Source organism: Carassius carassius, chromosome 1, assembly GCF_963082965.1.
Source record: "Carassius carassius chromosome 1, fCarCar2.1, whole genome shotgun sequence".
Taxonomy (NCBI): Eukaryota; Metazoa; Chordata; class Actinopteri; order Cypriniformes; family Cyprinidae; genus Carassius; species Carassius carassius.
In genome coordinates, this window is record NC_081755.1 from 5,360,008 (window position 1) to 5,378,571 (window position 18,564).

The 18,564-nt window shown below is 39.3% G+C and overlaps 2 protein-coding genes across 4 annotated transcripts in view; both read left to right on the forward strand.

The window, feature by feature from the left end:
* The window catches only part of LOC132140035 (gastrula zinc finger protein XlCGF8.2DB-like), a 108,066-nt gene extending 96,216 nt beyond the window's left edge, over positions 1-11,850 (forward strand). For all 3 annotated transcript variants that reach the window (XM_059548816.1, XM_059548807.1, XM_059548825.1), the window contains one exon: positions 10,508-11,850. In XM_059548816.1, the coding sequence (XP_059404799.1) occupies positions 10,508-11,598 (1,091 nt within the window). In that variant the 3' untranslated portion in view covers positions 11,599-11,850. The remainder of the gene's footprint in view (positions 1-10,507) is intronic.
* The window catches only part of LOC132140022 (gastrula zinc finger protein XlCGF57.1-like), a 69,999-nt gene that overhangs the window by 2,764 nt on the left and 48,671 nt on the right, over positions 1-18,564 (forward strand). The gene's annotated exons all lie outside the window — the stretch shown is intronic.

An 18,564-nucleotide genomic window follows, 5' to 3' on the forward strand; every position in this document is an offset into this window, starting at 1 on the left:
ATTAGGACAAAAGACAAAACACTATAAACGAGCAATGTTCTCTTATTAAAATAATATAATAATATATACAGATCTAATATATATTCTTTACATGTACATATACTTAAGATCTAATAAAAGGTTAAAATCTTACAATTGTAATTGGAAGAGTGCAGTTATGAGGAGATGGGCTGATTGTCTGCTCTTCAGGGCGGTATGGGGGTGAATTTGAAGGTAGGGGCTTATGTGTGTGAATATCCATGGGTGTTGGCAGTTCGTCTGGCCCAGGGGAAAAAGCTGTTCGTCAGCCTGCTAGAGTGAGATTAGGTTGACCCGTCTTAGATACATCCAACCATTGTGGTGTCATGCACATATTTTATAATGTGGTGAGTTGGTGAGTTGGAGAACAGTTGTAGGTGTACAGTGCATACAGCAGAGCGCTCTGAACGCAGCTGTGAGGAGAAGCAGTGCTGAGTGAGAGCGTGGAGGAGTGGTGTGGACCGAGTCTCACGGATTGTGGGTGGTTCGACAAAGTTTTTAATCCAAATGCAGGTGTACTGTAAAGAATGTCTGGAATGATTGTGTTAAACGCTGAGCTATATTGCACAAAGTGACTAGTGTATGTCATCGTATGTAAGTGGGAGGTGTGTGTGTGTGGAAGGTCCTGGGGATGTGGGATCTGGGGCGGGGGTGTGTTTCATAGTTCAGTGGTGTCTGGGGCAGAAGAAGTGGGGGGCAAGTTTGGGAGCGAGTTCAGCTTCCTGACAGCCTGATGGATAAAGCTGTCCTTCAGTCTGCTGGTCCTGGCCTGGAGACTCCGCAGTCTCCTCTCTGATGGCAGCAGACTGAAGAAGCTGTGTGATGGGTGGGTGGGATCACCTGTGATGCAGAGGGTGTTATGGATGAGAGCCCACGATCTTCTCAGCTGCTCTCACTATGCGTTGAAGGGTCTTCGTCAGGACGCGTGGCAGGCTCCATACCGCACAGTGATGCAGCTCGACAGGATGCTCTCGATGGTGCCTCTGTAGAAGGTGTACATGATGAGGGACGGGGCTATGTGAAGAGGAGGGGGCTCAACATACATCCTTGGGGGGCCCAAGTGTTTAGAGTGATGGTGCTGGATGTGTTACTGCCAACTCGTTGCTGCCTGAGACCTTCCAGTCAGAAAGTCCAACAAGTTGAATCAAATACTATTTTTCACCATATTTTTCATCATTGAGGATTTCTTAAAAAAAAAAAAAAATCAAAAAATCTTGTCTCGTGGGATGTGTTTCGTCACACCCCTAATTATATGGTTCATTAGAGTTTGTCTTTTCCCTAAACATAGCACACACAGAACCATACTTAAACCGTGACTGTAAAACCGTGATACAAACCGTAAACTGAACCGTTGCACCCCTTATATACACTTTTGTTTTTGCCACCATTTTTCATGAGCTGAACTCAAAGCTCTAAGACTTTTTCTTTGTACACAAAAGGCCCATTTCTCTCAAATATTGTTTACAAATCTGTCTATGTTATTGTGGCCAGCCCAAGGCACTCCTGTGCAATAATCATGCTGTCTAATCGACATCTTGATATGCCACACCTCTGAGGTGGATGGATTATTTCGGCAAAGGAGAAGTGCTTTTCAAGTGCAATTCTTGAATGTTAATTCTTTAACTTTTAGATTTTTTTGGGTGATTTAAACAAAAAAGTATTGAATGGATTTTTATCTGGGTAGTTTTGTCCACACACTGTGAAGACACATTTTATGCAAGCCCCATGTAAAAGGGAAATTTGCATATGATGTCCCCTTTAAAAACAGAAACACAAATTCTCAGAAAAATCTCAAATTTGTGCATTAAACCTACGTACAAACGTTTTCACAAACAAATCATAATTCACTAAAACTTTTGTACTAAAAATTATTCTAAATGTATTGTTTAAATTCAGCCACATTGTAGGGCTTTCGGCATGAAAGGACTTTTTAAGGTGCCACAGCATCTCAATAGGATTTAAGGTCAGATTTAGTTTTGACCAGTTAAACCTTAATTTTTATTTATTTAAATATATTTATATTTAAATATATTTTGAGCCATTCAGAGGTGGACTTGCTGGTGTGTTTGGGATCATTGTCCTGCTGCACATCCCAAGTGCCCTTGTTTTTTGGAAAAAAGACTCAGTTACTAGGGATGTGCATTTTAAGCAAAAGTAATAATCGATAATCTCTGGGTATTTTTCGATTAGTAGTCAAAAATCGCCCCCCACCTGCGCATGCACCCACGCACTCACAACACGCATAAAAAAAAGAGAGCGAGGGAGAGAGACTGTTCAGGCTTTCAATCTGTATGATAACAAACAGTTTAATACATTTAGTCTATCCTAATCCAAGCCAATTGATGGTTGTATGATTGGTGAAACATATAAATATGACATAACCGAATGACGGCACTTAACATAATAGTCCATCTATTAGACCTATCAACTGCTCACAAGGCTGTAGGAGCCTAGGACATTTCTGTTTTTAAAATGAGCATGAACATTAATCATATATTTTTTTAAGTTTAAAGATTAAGATAAGAACAGATTAATTCAACTATGAATATTATGCTTAAAACACATTACGTGCTAAAACAGAATATCATTCTTAAAAAACAGTACAGGCTAAAACATATTGTGAACAGCCTGAATGACGACACTTAGGCCGTGTGAACATTAATTTTAATGTCTGTATTTATAACGATAACCTCATATTTTTATTTTAAAAAATGAGCATGTCCACATGCTCGGGAAGAATATGGGAGCGCAATCTGTTCACGATTATTCCGGCCGCAGAGAACACCCTTTCTGATGGCACGGACGTCGTGGGCACAAACAAGTAAGGCAAGGCAAAGCAAGTTTATTTATATAGCACAAAATGAATTTAAAAACAGCTAGAAAATGATTTTACATAAAACTGAAAATATAGTTCAATCAGTTCGGACATTGCTCATTCAATAAATGCACAGCTAAACAGATGAGTTTTAAGTCTAGATTTAAATGTGACTAGTGTTTTAGCACATCTGATCTCTTCTGGAAGCTGATTCCAACTGCGGGTGGCATAGTAACTAAAGGAGGACTCCCCTTGTTTTGTGTGAACCCTTGGTATTTCTAACTGACTCGATCCTAATGATCTGAGTGCTCTGTTAGGTTTATATTCAGTGAACATATCTGCAATATATTTCGGTCCTAGGTCATTTAGTGACTTATATACGAGTAAAAGTACTTTAAAATCAATCCTAAATGTAACTGGAAGCCAGTGTAAGGACCTGAGGACTGGTGTGATATGCTCAGATTTTCTGGTTCTAGTCAGAATCCTGGCAGCAGCGTTCTGGATGAGCTGCAGCTGTCTAATGGTCTTTTTGGGAAGGCCGGTGAGGAGCCCATTACAATAGTCCACCCTGCTGGTGATGAAGGCATGAACAAGTTTCTTCAAGTCTTGACTTGAAACAAAACATCTAATTCTTGCAATGTTCTTTAAATGATAGTATGCTGATTTAGTTACTGCTTTGACATGACTATTGAAACTATGGTCTGTCTCCAGAATCACACCAAGATTCCTGACTTGATTTTTAGTTGTTTGACCCCTAGCGTTAAGGTATGCATTCACCTTGAAAAATTCATCTTTGTTTCCAAATGCAATGACTTCAGTTTTTTCCTTGTTTAACTGAAGAAAGTTCTGTCACATCCAACTATTAATTTCATCAATGCATTGGCAGAGGGAGTCAATGGGGCTCTAGTCATTTGGAGATAAGGCTAGGTAAATCTGGGTATCATCAGCATAGCTGTGATAGGCAATTTGATTCTTTCTCATTATTTGACTTAGTGGGAGCATATACAGGCTAAACAAGAGTGGTGCAAGAATTGACCCTTGTGGGATTCCGCATGTCATGGACGTCCACTTAGACTTATGTTCTCCTAGTCTCACATAATAACCTCTCCCTTCTAAGTATGACCTGAACCATTTGAATACCATCCCAGAAAGCCCGACCCAGTTTTCCAGTCTCTCTAGTAGTATGTTATGATCGACAGTGTCAAACGCAGCACTGAGATCTAGCAATACCAGCACCGATATTTTGGCAGAGCCACAATTTAGGCGAATACCATTTATTATCTTAATGAGTGCGGTCTCTGTGCTGTGATGCGGTCGAAAAGTATCCATTTGAGTTTAAGTATTTATTCAGCTGATTAAAAACTACCTTTTCTATAATTTTGCCTTTAAAAGGAAGATTAGATATTGGTCTAAATTGCGAAAAAAATGGTGTAATCAAGATTGCTCCTTTTCAGGAGGGGCTTAACAAATGCAGTGTTTAGAGCGTTTGGAAATGTCCCAGAAAGAAGTGAGGTGTTCACGACTTCTAAAAGATCTGCTTCTAAGCTGTTAAGCACACTTTTAAACATTACTGTTTATAAGGTCTGAGAAGAACTCTGTCTAGCTGTGGCTAGTTTCACAATAAAAGCATGAAGGCTGTCTTTGTAGATGCTATAGTTAATTTCAAGTTTTGTCTTCCGCCACATCCGCTCTGCTTTTCTGCATTGTCTTTTCATAGTCTGAACTGCTGTTGATCTTCTCCAAACTGATTTCTGTCTGTTTGTTTTCTGACTGACTATTATTGGGGCAATATCATCAATATATATATATATATATATATATATATATAGCCTCCATAAATAGTACACTTGTGTTCTCGTTTATGCATCTCCTTCTGACAGAGACCGATCTAGATTCAGTTGTAGCAGACATCAAAATATCAAAGAAAATACAGAAGTGATCAGATAGTGCTATGTCCTTAGTAACAATGGATGAAATGTTTAGACCACTACTGATGATTAGATCCAGAGTGTGTCCACCTTTGTGTGTGGGTCCATGCACATGCTGAATCAGGTCAAAAGTGTTTAGAACCGTTATCATTTCTTTTGTAGATTTGTTTTCTGCATTATCTATGTGAATATTAAAATCCCCTGCAATAGCAAAACAGTCAAACTCTGAGGAAATCATTGATAACATTTCTGTGACCTCTTCAACAAAGGCTGGAGAGTATTTTGGAGGCCTGTAAATAATAATAAACAGAATACGTGGAGCACCTTTCAGCACAATCCCTAGATATTCAAAAGACAAGTACTGACCAAATGACACTTGCTTGCATTGATAGACATCTTTAAATATAGCAGCTACACCCCCACCTCTCCTAACAGTCCTGCAGACACTCATGTAAGTGAAGTTAGGAGGGGCTGCTTCATTTAGGATTGTTGCACTGCAGCTGTTTTCTAGCCATGTTTCATTTAGAAACATAAAATCCAGATTGTTTGTGGTTTTAAAGTCATTGATTAGAAATGATTTATTTTTTAGTGAGCGAATGTTTAAAAGTGCTAGCTTGATGGCATTGCTTTGTGTCTTTACATCAATCTTAGTTTGATGCATAATAGGCTGCAGATTAGATGAGTTTACCCTTCGGCTTGAGAAGGCCTTAGACTTTCTATCACGTGATAAAACAGAAATAGAGAAAGCTACAGGCACACTGGGTTCCTGCATTTGTGAATGTAAGCCTTTGCCAATTTTGCCAGTTGGAGGTATTTGTGGTCGTTGGTTTTCCACCAGTCCATTGGGTCAATGTGGATGGGCACGTGTCCTGGCAGTACTGATTTAATTCGGTGGTGTCTGTGATTCTGTGTTATAGTCCTCACCAAACAAGACCGCATTTGCAGATGCAGACAGCGAATCACTTCTTGGCTTTATGGCCAGCAGTTGTTTCTGTTTCTATTTTTTCGCCTATCTCTTCTTCACTCTCTGAGCTGTTTTTGATGAGATCGCACACCTTGGCCTGCACTGCATGTTTAACTTCCTCAGTTGCGAACCGTAGGTGTTTGTGTCTAGGATCGAGGAATGATGCGATGTATGCAACCTTGCAAGCGCTGCTGACATCTGCCGTTTCAAGTCGCCACTCTTGCGAAGTAGACACTGTTTGCTTGAACTGAGAGACTTTGGTAGACTCTCCTGCGGTTACTTTGAGGTGTTTAAACAGAAGAGTTTCTGTCACTGGGTACACCATGGAGATGGATACTCCGGATTCTCCACACAGTGCAGTGGTCGCACATTTAAGTGAGCAAAGCACGGGTAAGAGTTCCTCCATAACGCCCCAGCTATCAGCCAGTTCAAGGGGTCTTGCATCTGTTAGTTTAGTGAAAGCTCTGTCTGATAAGACCGCAGATATTGCCCATCCCTGCTCGAACATATAAATAGTTCCACCTAGTTCGGCAGTACTGTACTAATTTGTGCTTAGGCAAGTTCTGCAGTTGCTGCTTTTGTTTCAGCATTTTGTTGCTGTTGTGCTGTGATGGAAATGAGACAGAAGACGACTGGCAGATGCAATGACATGGTTTATGTGTTGAAGCTTGAAACCATAATTTGTAGCAAGTTGGAGCGTGTTTGCAAAGCAAGGCTGAGCGTCCCACTCATATAATTCAGTGTTGGCAAGCACCATGTTGCTCACATTGTCATGCATGCATGCAGTGAGTTTTCCGCTTAGTCCCCACTGGTCCATAGCAGCGGAAAGCGTATTTGCCAGATTTTCAGCAGTATGCCATTCTGGCATGGCTTTGGTCTGCAGAACAGCACTGTGAATTTCCCAATTAACTATATAATGACAGTTGATTGTAGTTGCTAGTAGGGCTGTGCAGTTCGATTTTGGCCTCCAACGATCATGAAAATACAATAATCGAGATAAACCGATTAATGCGCCCCATTCCGCCCCCTTATTGCAGCACTGTCCTTTCATTCCTCCATAAAAGCCCAATTTCCTGTGCAAATCAGTAAAATCATGTTAAATGACATTTGCATAATTGGACATGCTTTATTTATAAAAGTATATTTATTCATATACTAAACATATACTATCGCTTAGTACAGCCATAGCTGGTTTTAAGTCTACCATGTATGGTTACGTTTTTATAGCTTATACCCCAACTGTCAATGCAGAAATTGAATTGAATTTTTACTTCCGGCACCGGCTGTGGGCGAGACTGTGATGCTCTATTGTTTTTGCACTAATTAAGGTAGTTTGTCCACAAGGTGGCAACACTGGCCCGGCCTAGAAAAGTAAGAGACACAGTGTTGCCAAGTTGGGCTACTTTAACACTGTTGCCGGAGGTCGTTTTTCATATCCGTGGGTTGAAGCGAATTTAAGCAGGGGGACCCCACCAAAAATCGCGCTTTTTAACTGGGGAGCACCTCAAAATGCAATTGAGCTAGTTTTGTGCTTGTTTTGACTAGTATTTGGGCCTGTTTTTTTTTTTGTGTGAAATCTGGCAACCCCGAGAGTAGCACTTCAAATGACAAAAACACACGCAATTATGTCAAAATGCACGGTTTTGCTGAGTGATTTTGTAAATACGGCCTAACGTTAATCGTAAAGACTGTGGGAAAACCGGGTATGTGTCAGATATTCATCATGCACCTCAGATTAGTGATTATTAATGTATGCATTTTGTCGGTCATGTAATAAAAGAACGTAAAGAGTTGAGAATGAAAATACGTGTGTTACGGTAATTTGGATCTGTGTGACTCTTAAAGTAACAGCGTGCTATTTTCCTGCTGTGACTGTGCTTATTAATCAAACAACAAAAGACAAATCTATATTCACACACTGGTCTTGAGTGAAGGACTGTTGTAGCTTTAAGAAACAATAAAAAAGTTTAATTCTTACAGTGAAGACTGTTGTTTATTTTACCTTTGATTATTAATTTCTGTAGTAGGCTGTAAACTGCTTGAGACTTGCATAAAATAAACATCAAAGCACGGTTTGTTTAATTTGTATCTTTTTAGTCTATTGTATTTGTCCTTTACTTTTTTATTACTGAAAGTTAAATTAATTTCAGTCATTTTCAATAATTTTGTGGACTTTTTGTTTGTTTGTTTGAAATTCCGCTGGTCTCTATCATGTAGATAGCAACCTTATTTACAGAAAATACATATCAAATATGTATCACTTTCTTTAAATAAATCACTAATATTAAGTTTTGGTCATATGGCCCCGTCATAATCGTGTTAAATAATCGTGATTACAATATTGACCAAAATAATCATGATTATGATTTTTGTCATAATCGAGCAGGCTTAGTTGTAAGCGCTGTCCATGAATCTGTGGTTAGTGCAATTTTTTCAACACTCGCTAACTGACTGCGCAGCTCTCTTAAATTGTCATCAAAAATGTTCTCCAGTCTGGCAGTGATCGTTTTCCTAGACGGGACAACAAACTCTGGCTCTTCAAACTTCATAAGGTTTATAAAACCCTCTCCTTTGACAAAGCTGATCGGACGCATTTCTTTAGCAATCATTTCAGTGATGTTTGTCTGTTGTTTGCTCTGCCCGTCTAGACTTTATTCAGCATTGCTTATTTTTTGGACAAAAATTTATTTTCGATGCTTCAAAAAATTCTAACTGACCCTCTGATGTCACATGGACTACTTTGATGATGTTTTTCTTACCTTTCTGGACATGGACAGTATACCGTACACACCGTTTCAATGGAGGGACTGAGAGCTCTCGGACTAAATCTAAAATATTTTAAACTGTGAATGGGTCTTAAGGGTTTGGAACAACATGAGGTTAAGTCTTTAATGACATTTTTTTAATATTTGGGTGAACTAACCCTATAAATGAACAAGGTTTAGTGCTGTCACGATCATTAGATGGAGTGCCCATTAGCTTCAGTAGAGGGCACTCCACTCAGGACCATTCCACCCATCAACCACCAGATGTCACTTGGACACTAGCACCTCTCATACAGTTGCACCACACCCGAACTACATTACCCATGAGTCACTGCATCACAATCACCCTGCCACACCTGCACCTCATTCATCAGCCAATTTCCTTGCCACACCTGCACCTCATTTACACACACACATAAAAGCAGCACACTCACTCTCACTCACTGCGAAGTCTTGTTTAGCCAGTCTGACATTTCCGAGCGCTTTTCCCTGTGTTTGTTATTCCTGTGTTTTGACCTTTGGACTGTGTATTCCGACTCTGATTCTCCGCTGCCTGTCCCGATCTCTGCTTGTTTTTGGTTACGATTCTGGTTATCCCTGCCACACCTGACGCCATTCCGTTTAATAAATGCGGCATATGGATCCGAACGCCTCCGACTCCTTATTACAAGTGCAGACTTTCCTTCTTGTTGCTGAGAAACGGGCATATCTTCTGCTTGTTCGAAAAAGTTAAATAATTCTAAATGAACTCCATTATTTTGACGCAAAGGAGAAGACCGCAAAGAATATAGTTTACATGTAGCGCGTCGATTCAGCATGGTAAGACTCTCGCTCTCTCTCTTTGCATTTGTGAGAAACAGCGCTATCAGCAAAGAGATGGTGAGTCGTGAATCCTAGTTACCACGGGATGTAAATCCCAGCAGAAACAAAGAAACAAATAGAGACATCATTAGCATAGCTGCTGTTCCAACAAAGTAAAACTAATTAGTTTAACCCAAGCTAAAGAATAAAATGTGCATTTGATCAGATGCAACTACACTCACAATTTAAGAGATACATTATTCAAGTGCTTGGTGAAAGAGATGTGTTTTTAATCTAAATTTAAACCGAGAGAGTGTGTCTGAACCCCAAATATTATCAGGAAGGCTATTCCAGAGTTTGTGAGCCAAATGTGAAAAAGCTCTACCTCCTTTAGTGGACTTTGCTATCCTAGGAACTACCAAAAGTCCAGCGTTTTGTGACCTTAGGGTGCGTGATGGGTTGTAGCATGGTAAAAGGCTAGTTAGGTACGCAGGAGCTAAACCGTTTAGGGCCTTATAGGTAAGTATAATTTGTAACTGATACAGAACTTAATAGGTAGCCAGTGCAGAGACTGTAAAATTGGGATAATATGATAATATATTCTTGACCTGGTAAGGACTCTAGCTGCTGCATTTTGAACTACCTGTAGCTTGTTTATTTAAGAAGCAGGACAACCACCTAGAAGGGCATTACAATAGTCGAGTCTAGAGGTCATAAATGCATGAACTAGCTTTTCTGCATCAGAAACAGGTAACATGTTTCGTAGCTTGGCAATGTTTCTAAGATGGAAGAATGCAGTTTTTGTAACATGGGAAAAATGATTTTCAAAAGACAAGTTGCTGTCTAATATAACACCCAGATTTTTGACTGTAGAGGAAGTAACAGTACATCCGTCTAGTTGCAGATTGTAATCTACAAGATTCTGTGTACTGTTTTTTGGTCCAATAATTAATATCTCTGTCTTATCCGAATTTAATTGGAGATTAGTGCATATACTATCTAGCTAAAGAATATAGAATACCCAAGACATATCACTCGTATAGTTTTGAATGGGGGAAAATGCAACGCTCAATATGGCTACTCAATCGCAGGTGAATGTTTGGCTCAACCAATCAGAATCAAGGACCAGAACTATCCATTTTATAATAATGTTTTGATGTATGTTTATTTGTTCTGTTTAACTTGGCTAACTTTCATTTGTCTTTTTTCACCATAGACCTCATGCCGCTGAAAGAGGAGCGCATAGTACTGAATGAAACGGATGAGAATGAACAAAATGAGACTCATCATGATTTTAAAACCGGAGAAGAATCTTTCTGTTGGCCACAGATTAAAGAGACTTTCTCACAGAAGACCGCTCATAAAACAGGAACTGAAAGTTATTTTACACCTTTTCACTCTAAAAAGAGTTTCAAGGAACATGAAAACCTGAAAGTCCACAATGGAGGGAAGACATTCCCCTGCCAACAGTGTGGAAAAAAATTTACTCAACAAGGAAACCTTAACAGGCACATGAGAGTTCACACTGGAGAGAAGCCTCACACCTGCCCTGAGTGTGGAAAGAGTTTCGATCGTAATGGAAACCTTAAAGAGCACATGAGAGTTCACACTGGAGGGAAGCCTTTTACATGCCAACAGTGTGGAAAAAGTTTTACTCAAAAAGGAAACCTTAACAGGCACATAAGAGTTCACACTGGAGACAAGCCTTACACCTGCAAACAGTGTGGAAAGTGTTTCGATCATAATGGAAACCTTAAAGTGCACATGAGAATTCACACTGGGGAGAAACCATACACCTGCAAACAGTGCGGAGTCAGTTTTACTCATGATGGAAACCTGTACAGGCACATGAGAATTCACACTGGAGGGAAGCCTTTCACCTGTCAACAGTGTGGAGTCAATTTCACACTTCAAGGAAACCTTAAATCCCACATGAAAATTCACACTGGAAAGAAGCCTTTCACCTGCCAACAGTGTGGAAAAAGTTTCAGTAGAAAAGGAAACCTAAATGACCACACGAAAATTCATACAGGAGAGAGTCCTTTTACCTGCCAACTGTGTGATAAAAGTTTCAGCCGGAAAGGAAGCCTTAATAAACACATGACAATTCACACAATAAAAAAACTTTATACATGCGCTCAGTGTGGAGAGAGTTTCGATCTACATGGAAGCCTTAAAGCCCACATGAGAGTTCACACTGGAGGGAGTTCCTTCATCTGCCAACAGTGTGGAAAATGTTTTAGTAAAAAATCAAACTGTAACAAGCACATGAGAAAATTACACAGCATATTTTCAACACGATCTTGATCAACATATGAGAATTCAATTGAGAGAACTGTTTTATGTCATCAGTATGGAAGGAGTTTCTCAGACAGGAATCATGTAATAATGTTATGATGTGTAGGAAGCTCAGAAGTGAAGAGCAGGGGCCCGTTCATGGCTCCAGACGAATTCTTCCCACTGGTCGCTCTTTTCCAACTAATAAATTACAGAATATTTAGCAAACACTGAGGAATGGATAACCTTAAGAAAAATTAAAGCATTCATAATGTAATGTGAGGTAAGCCGAAAAGATAAGCAGTATTTTACTTTACCTTAGCTTTAAAACCATCCATCGTTTCGCAGCAGAAAAAATGGTCACAAAATGCGACCATTTCCTATTTTCAATTGGAATATGAGGGAGAGAATGTTTTTTTTGCAGCCGCCTTATATGCTGATGTTTTGATTTAGATCTATGACTTCACCCCCAACATTTAATTTTGTCCTGTATCTTGCCCTCATATTAGCTGTAGGCCGTCACCTGTGTAATTTACAGTCAAAACACATTTAACACTGCAGGACTGAGAGTCGTCCACAGGTCCAGATATTTAATATCATGATATTACGCAGCACCTGAAAATAGTCCCCAGCTAATTTGTATACATACATTAATTTTTAGGCACTGTGTTATATCATTGCACCTGCTGGAACCATGGAATGGCAGCAAAGTTCCTTGATTATTATGAATGAGAGAATAGTTCCTAGCCATATCGGCCTAGAAAATCACAACTTTTCATTTTCCGTCTGTCGTAGTACACAATGTAACTATTGAAGAGTCAAGTTTTAAATAGAAAAACTATTGAAAGTCTTTGGTTATTTTTGAGAGAGATCCTAACGGTCTAATCCGATTCAATGGTCTATGCTAAGCTAAGCTAAAAGTGCTACAGACCCAGAGATCAGCTGAATCGATTTGAAAATGATAAAAATAACTTTAACTCTAGGGGAGTTCGAAAATAAGCCTATTTTAAAAAAAAGTGAAGTATTCCTTTAAAGAAAACTTACTTGCAACCCTAACTTGATTAGGGTTGTAGCTAAACTCCGCAGGACAGCAGCACTACAGGACCGATGTAGCCTATCCCTGGAGAATAAACCATAATAAACTTGCTCAAATGCAACCAATCAATTTTCAGATCAAACACCAGGCTATTTGCCCCACCTGACACCAATTTTAATGGTTATGATTTCTTGAGGATAGTCAGTTTCTGGCAGTTTCTGTAAGATCACTTTTGCAATTCCTCCTTGGCTTTTCCCTGTGCCTGTAGTTGACATACAGCTATGTAAAGAAAAACATAACAAGGAAAGAAATATGTAAAAAAAATATATATCAGTACAGCAATACATGGAACAGACTCGTTATAGCATATTGCAAAAATACACGGATGGCTCTAAAGGTCCTGAATCTGGAATAACAGCAGCAACAGTCTTCATACTCCAGTTCAAAGTCAAAATTTCTAAAAGAATTTCAGATCACATATCTGTTTTAACCACAGAGACAATAGCAATATTTCTAGCTCTTCAGTGGATAGAAGTAGTACAGCCAATAAGATCAGTAATTTGTACAGACTCCTTCAGTTTTAAATAGCTTGGCTAAGTGGAATTTCAACAGCAAGACAGGATATGATTTTTGAAGTAATGCAGAGTATATTTAGAATAAGATAGTCTGGCCTTATGGTAAACTTCCTGTGGGTACCATCACAAATGTGTGTGGAAGGAAATGAGGAAGCAGACCATCTGGCTAAACAAGATCTGAAATGTGCACAAATTGACATTAAAGTGGCAATGAGTAAAGCAGAAGTAAAAGGGTAAATTGCAAATGAAATTAGAAAGAAATGACAGAAGAAATGGGATAGTGGAACAAAAGTAGACTTTCATCATATTCTAGAGAAAGTAGGTCAAGAAAGAAGAAAGTTTGGCAACAGGAAAGAACACATTTTAATGTAAGGAATGCGTATTGTTCATTAAATCAGTGTTTGCATATAATGGGGAAGCATGAAACTGGAAATAGTGACAAATGTGGTCATGCATGTGTGATGCATATGAAGGAGCAAGATTTCAACTAATTAAAACTTTAGGATTGTTTGGAATAAATAATTTTAAAATAATAAGGGGTGGTGTTGGCGCAGTGGATAAGACACACGTCTTTGGTGTGAGAGACCCGGGTTTGAATCCACTGTGAGACACCAATGTGTCCCTGAGCAAGACACTTAACCCCTAGTTGCTCCAGAGGCGTGCGACCTCTGACATATATAGCAATTGTAAGTCGCTTTGGATAAAAGCGTCTGCTAAATGAATAAATGGAAATGTAAATAATTTGTCACTTCAGGTTCCGTTAGGAAATGGACCTAAACGATCAAGAATATTTCATGAAGTTATTTATTTTCTTAAAAGAGACAAGACTGATACTGAGGTATGTAGTTAGGTAGTAAGCGTTATTTTTATTTATTATTATTTTTTATATAGTGATCAAACTTTCAATCATTATGTGCTCCACACTCCTATCCACTAGGTGGCGGGAATGCACCATTTTAAGTTGGTTTGCCAACTGCCATTAACACCGGAAGAAGAAGATCACTTTTGCAAATAATTCACCATTGTTGGAAAAGCACTGTCTAAAGGTCCCTTAGGGTGCTTCACAGCTGCCTCATTTAGTTCGGTTGAATCGTACCAGAGTTCGTTTCCCCGTTTGGTGCAGTTTGTTTGGGCAGGTGTGAAAGCAGCAATCGCACTCGGGTGCAGACCAAACAAGCGTACCTCCTCTTCAAGCAGGTCTCGGTACGCTTTCAAACGAACTCTGGAGCGATTCGTTTGAGGTTAGAACGTAATCCGACCTCGAACAGACCCAACGGCAAAAAGTACTGATCATTTTTTTAACTAAACCAGCTGCCGTAGTCAGCTGCGCTGTGCATTATGGGATGAGGAAGTGTTTGTTGACAGTTTTCACTTTAGCATGGCAGCTCGTGGACAAACTTGGGAGTAGTGAGGAGGCGCGGAGCCTCATAGAAATTTGGTCAGTCGACCATGAGCATGTCAGAGTTGAGAAGAATTAATGCACGCCTCTGCTTGAAGTTACGAGCGATTCCTGCTCGCTGTTTGCAGTGCATTAGAACATGTTTTCAAGCCGCTTCTGCGCTTCATTATAGAAATGTATTGTTTGCATATTGTGGTGTATACAATGTACTAGATTATGGCCAGGGACAAAACCAGCCCCCGCAGTCGTCTCTCCATAGTTGTGTTGTCTTCGTGTTGTTTGCTGGCTTTCTCTCTTATGTTGGAATATTCACACACGTAAATTCTGACCAATCGAAAAGCAGTTTAGGAAATATGTCATGGCCAATGTGTGATGTGGATGTTGTCATGTGACTGCATTTTGGTTCGTTTCAACTGGTTCGGACCAAAGCAATCAGTGTGGTGTGAAAAGGAACCAAAAAAGCAGTTTTGTTTTGTTTACAAAGCTTCGGTGCATAACAGCACTTACGTCTGTCTTGCGAATGTACTGTACTGCAAATGCTCTTAAGAATGCTGAAGGCGAACAGAAATAAGACGTACAGCTTTCTGTTTGCAGCGCGTCAGTAATGCTTGTCAGGAAAGTGAGAGAAACAAACACAAACACGCATTTTATATCAAATAATACATCACTAATAGCGGTTGGTACAACTGCGTTCACATCAGCAGCGAACCATACCGGAGTTCACATGAACCGTACCCCAGACCACCCTTTTTAAGCAGACTCAGGTACAGTTCACGGGTGTGCACCTGAGTTCGGAAGACAGCCTTCACATCATTCAAATGAGCCAAACTCTGACGTCAGTTGAATCCAGGTGTGCACCAAAAGTGTGAAAGCATCCTAAGTTATGTCCATTGGCTGTTTACTGTTTTATTTCTTTGCTTTTTCAGCTGATTGTGACAAAGATATTTTGTATATCAGTAGATTTGCATGTCTTTCAGTGTGCCTGACTATTTAAAACATTCTAGGACAATAGAAAAAAAGTGGTATATGACTAATGAGGTATGCCTAACCTACTACTGTCTGTCATTAAAGTTAATTAAATAAAAAACTCTCTGGACTGAAAACTTTTCTAGGTATATTAAAAATCACTGTCATACAGTAAAGTCTGTGCCAGGGATGCCCAAATTCGTTCCTGGAGGTCTGGTGTCCTGCAGAGTTTAGCTCCAACTTAGTATCAACACACCTGTCTAGTTTCTAGTAAGAGCTTAATAAGGTGGTTCAGGTGTGTCTAACTGGGGTTGGATCTAAACTCTGCAGGACACCAGTCCTCCAGGACTGGGTTTGAGCATCCCTGGTCTATGCATTATTTTATTTAAAGCTCTATTTTTGGCATTTTTGCCTTTTATGATATCACATATCAGTGCTGACAGGAAGCGAAGTGGGAAAGCGATTGGTGGGTGGGATCAGTAAAGGTTCTTGAGTTGGGAGTCAAACTTGGGTTGTCCGTAGCGCACTGTGTGTAGCTCACTGCTCACAAAAGGCAACCAACACAATGCAGTATTTTATTTTACATTTCATAAGATTCAGCCAAATTGGTTAAATTACATTAAAATGGAGTCAAGTTAAGTAATTTGAGGTTTGGAGTGTTTAAAAAGATGAAACGAATAACAGTAATGGACAGTACATTCCAAGGCCCAGTTTAAGGCAGGGCCCCTCCCTGACCACTATAGTGAACAAAGTTTTGCTACATTTTGATTGGGTCTTGGTCAAAGTCCTTTTAGGCAAGTTGTGCCACTCGGCCGCCATCTTGGCAACGCCTCCGGGCAGCTATTTTGGACTAACAAGACCAGGCTCCTATCTAAATGAATGGGCAGAACTGCACTTTCACTGGTCAATGGTACATAAAAACTGCATGTATAGAAACAGCAGTAAAATATGATAAAAATCGCTGAAAAAGTTTGATGACTGCCCCAAAATAAGGTTTAAAATGCCTTTTTCCCCAGAAGCGCAAGGGTTCGCGACACCAACTTCATTTACGTCTCTATCCAGAATGCCGGTGTTGTGCTCAATGTCATTTGTTTTATCAGTGTACAGTACAGTATTTTTAATTATTTTCGTGTCTCACTTTTTCTTTGCTTTGTCTACCCCTGATATTGACAGATTTTTTGTATTCTCACTATATAACGTTATGTGTTCTGTAAAACAAAATTATTTTTTTGAAACCCTTGAAGAAATGCTGTGCTTATTGACGTTAGGGATACAGTCAGCACATAACCAGAGACAATTTATATAATGTTACCATCTAGATTTACAAAACGCACACATACACTGCATATCAAATCTGCCGGGGAGATCTGTCCTCCCACATGACAGAGGCAGAAAGGGGAGGATATGTGGTCTGTGAAGATCATTTCAGGCCAGAGGACCTAATATCAAAAGTATGGTCAATATTGTTCTCCATTATTTAAATATAAGCAGGTTTGTACTTTATCAGTAATAACAAGGTATATTATAGAAAGAGACTGATAAACACTGTGTTATGTGTAATGTACCTGTATAAAGTTACCATTTTTTTAAGGGTAAAAGAAAGCGACTGGCTCCCAGAGCCATCCCTGTCCCTGTACAACAGGAAGGAGGTACCCAAATACAGTGAAAAAAAATGCACGTAGAAAAGTGATTCACAATCATATTCATGGACCCCCTGCCCCCTTATGTTTTGTTTTCTTTCCAAGCACATGACAGTGAATAAGTGTAATTACGTTTTCTTTAAACTTTAAATAGTGTATTGTTTTTTTATCTTTTCAATGATTTATTCTGTCAGGTTTACAGAGCGGGAACAGATATACAACATGTAGATTTCACCAAACCTGTATGCATCAATACTGTGTGTAATTTGATTAAAGATTCTGAGGTACACACCAGTGTTCATGAAGTGGTGCCATTGCAAGACACTCCACAGGGTCAAGTGGTTATGGCAGAATTACTTAATGAGAAAGACAAGGTGAAGTGATTGCTGCATATCCAACATAGTGCTTTATTCATAGAAACTGTATCACATTAACATCCTATAATATATTTACAGAAAATTAAGGAACTTAAAAGGCTCCTGCAGGGAGAGAGGGCCACAATGCGGCAGCTCAAGTTCCGTATGAACTTTAAAATAAGAAAACTCCAAAAACAGTACGTAAGCGGTGTAATAGCACAAGTCGTGATAATAAAACGTAATGTACATAACTGTAAATATTCCACTCATTTTATTTGCAGACTGCAACATCAGCATAGAGCAGGAAAGAGCAGGAAGCCTTATCAGGATTTGGCAGTCCAACTGTTCCACCACAGCCCAAGGTGCTACTCTGAACTCCAAAGAGTATTTAAGAGCATGACAAAGGAAGAGAAGATGTGTTCCCTTGTGCTGGACAAGATGTCTATACAATGCCACCTTGACTACAACAGGAAAACAGACTCAATTGATGGTCTTACACCAGATGGCTTCCAGGCTCGTTAAGTTATGGTGTTCCTGGCTAGGCCCATAAATGGAAGCAGGTCTGCAAAATATAAATGGGCACAATGTAAAAACATTACAGTAAACATTTGGAAGCATCCACAATGTTCAGAAACACTACTATGTGTGTACACTCAGAAGAGTACATACATGTACAAATGTTACTTCTTTGCTCCATCACCTTTTAGGCACAATCTATGGAAGTATATGGTGATGATTGTAGCCCTTTAATGGTGTGTGTGATCTGCTAAAGTCTCAGAGGTATTTATATTTTATTGTGAGGTTAGTATATTAAGCATTTTAATACTATCTATTTAATATATTGCTAGATCGTGATTTCAAAATGTAATGGTTGGTTTTCTTTTTTTATATTGGACTAATAAAAATAGTTGTCCTGATTGATAAAGTGGGACTGAATAACATGGCTTCACAAATTGTTTTGTTTAATGTTTTCTGTTTAAAGTTGTAGCGGTCCAGCTCAACTGATCACTGTTTTCCCTGCCTT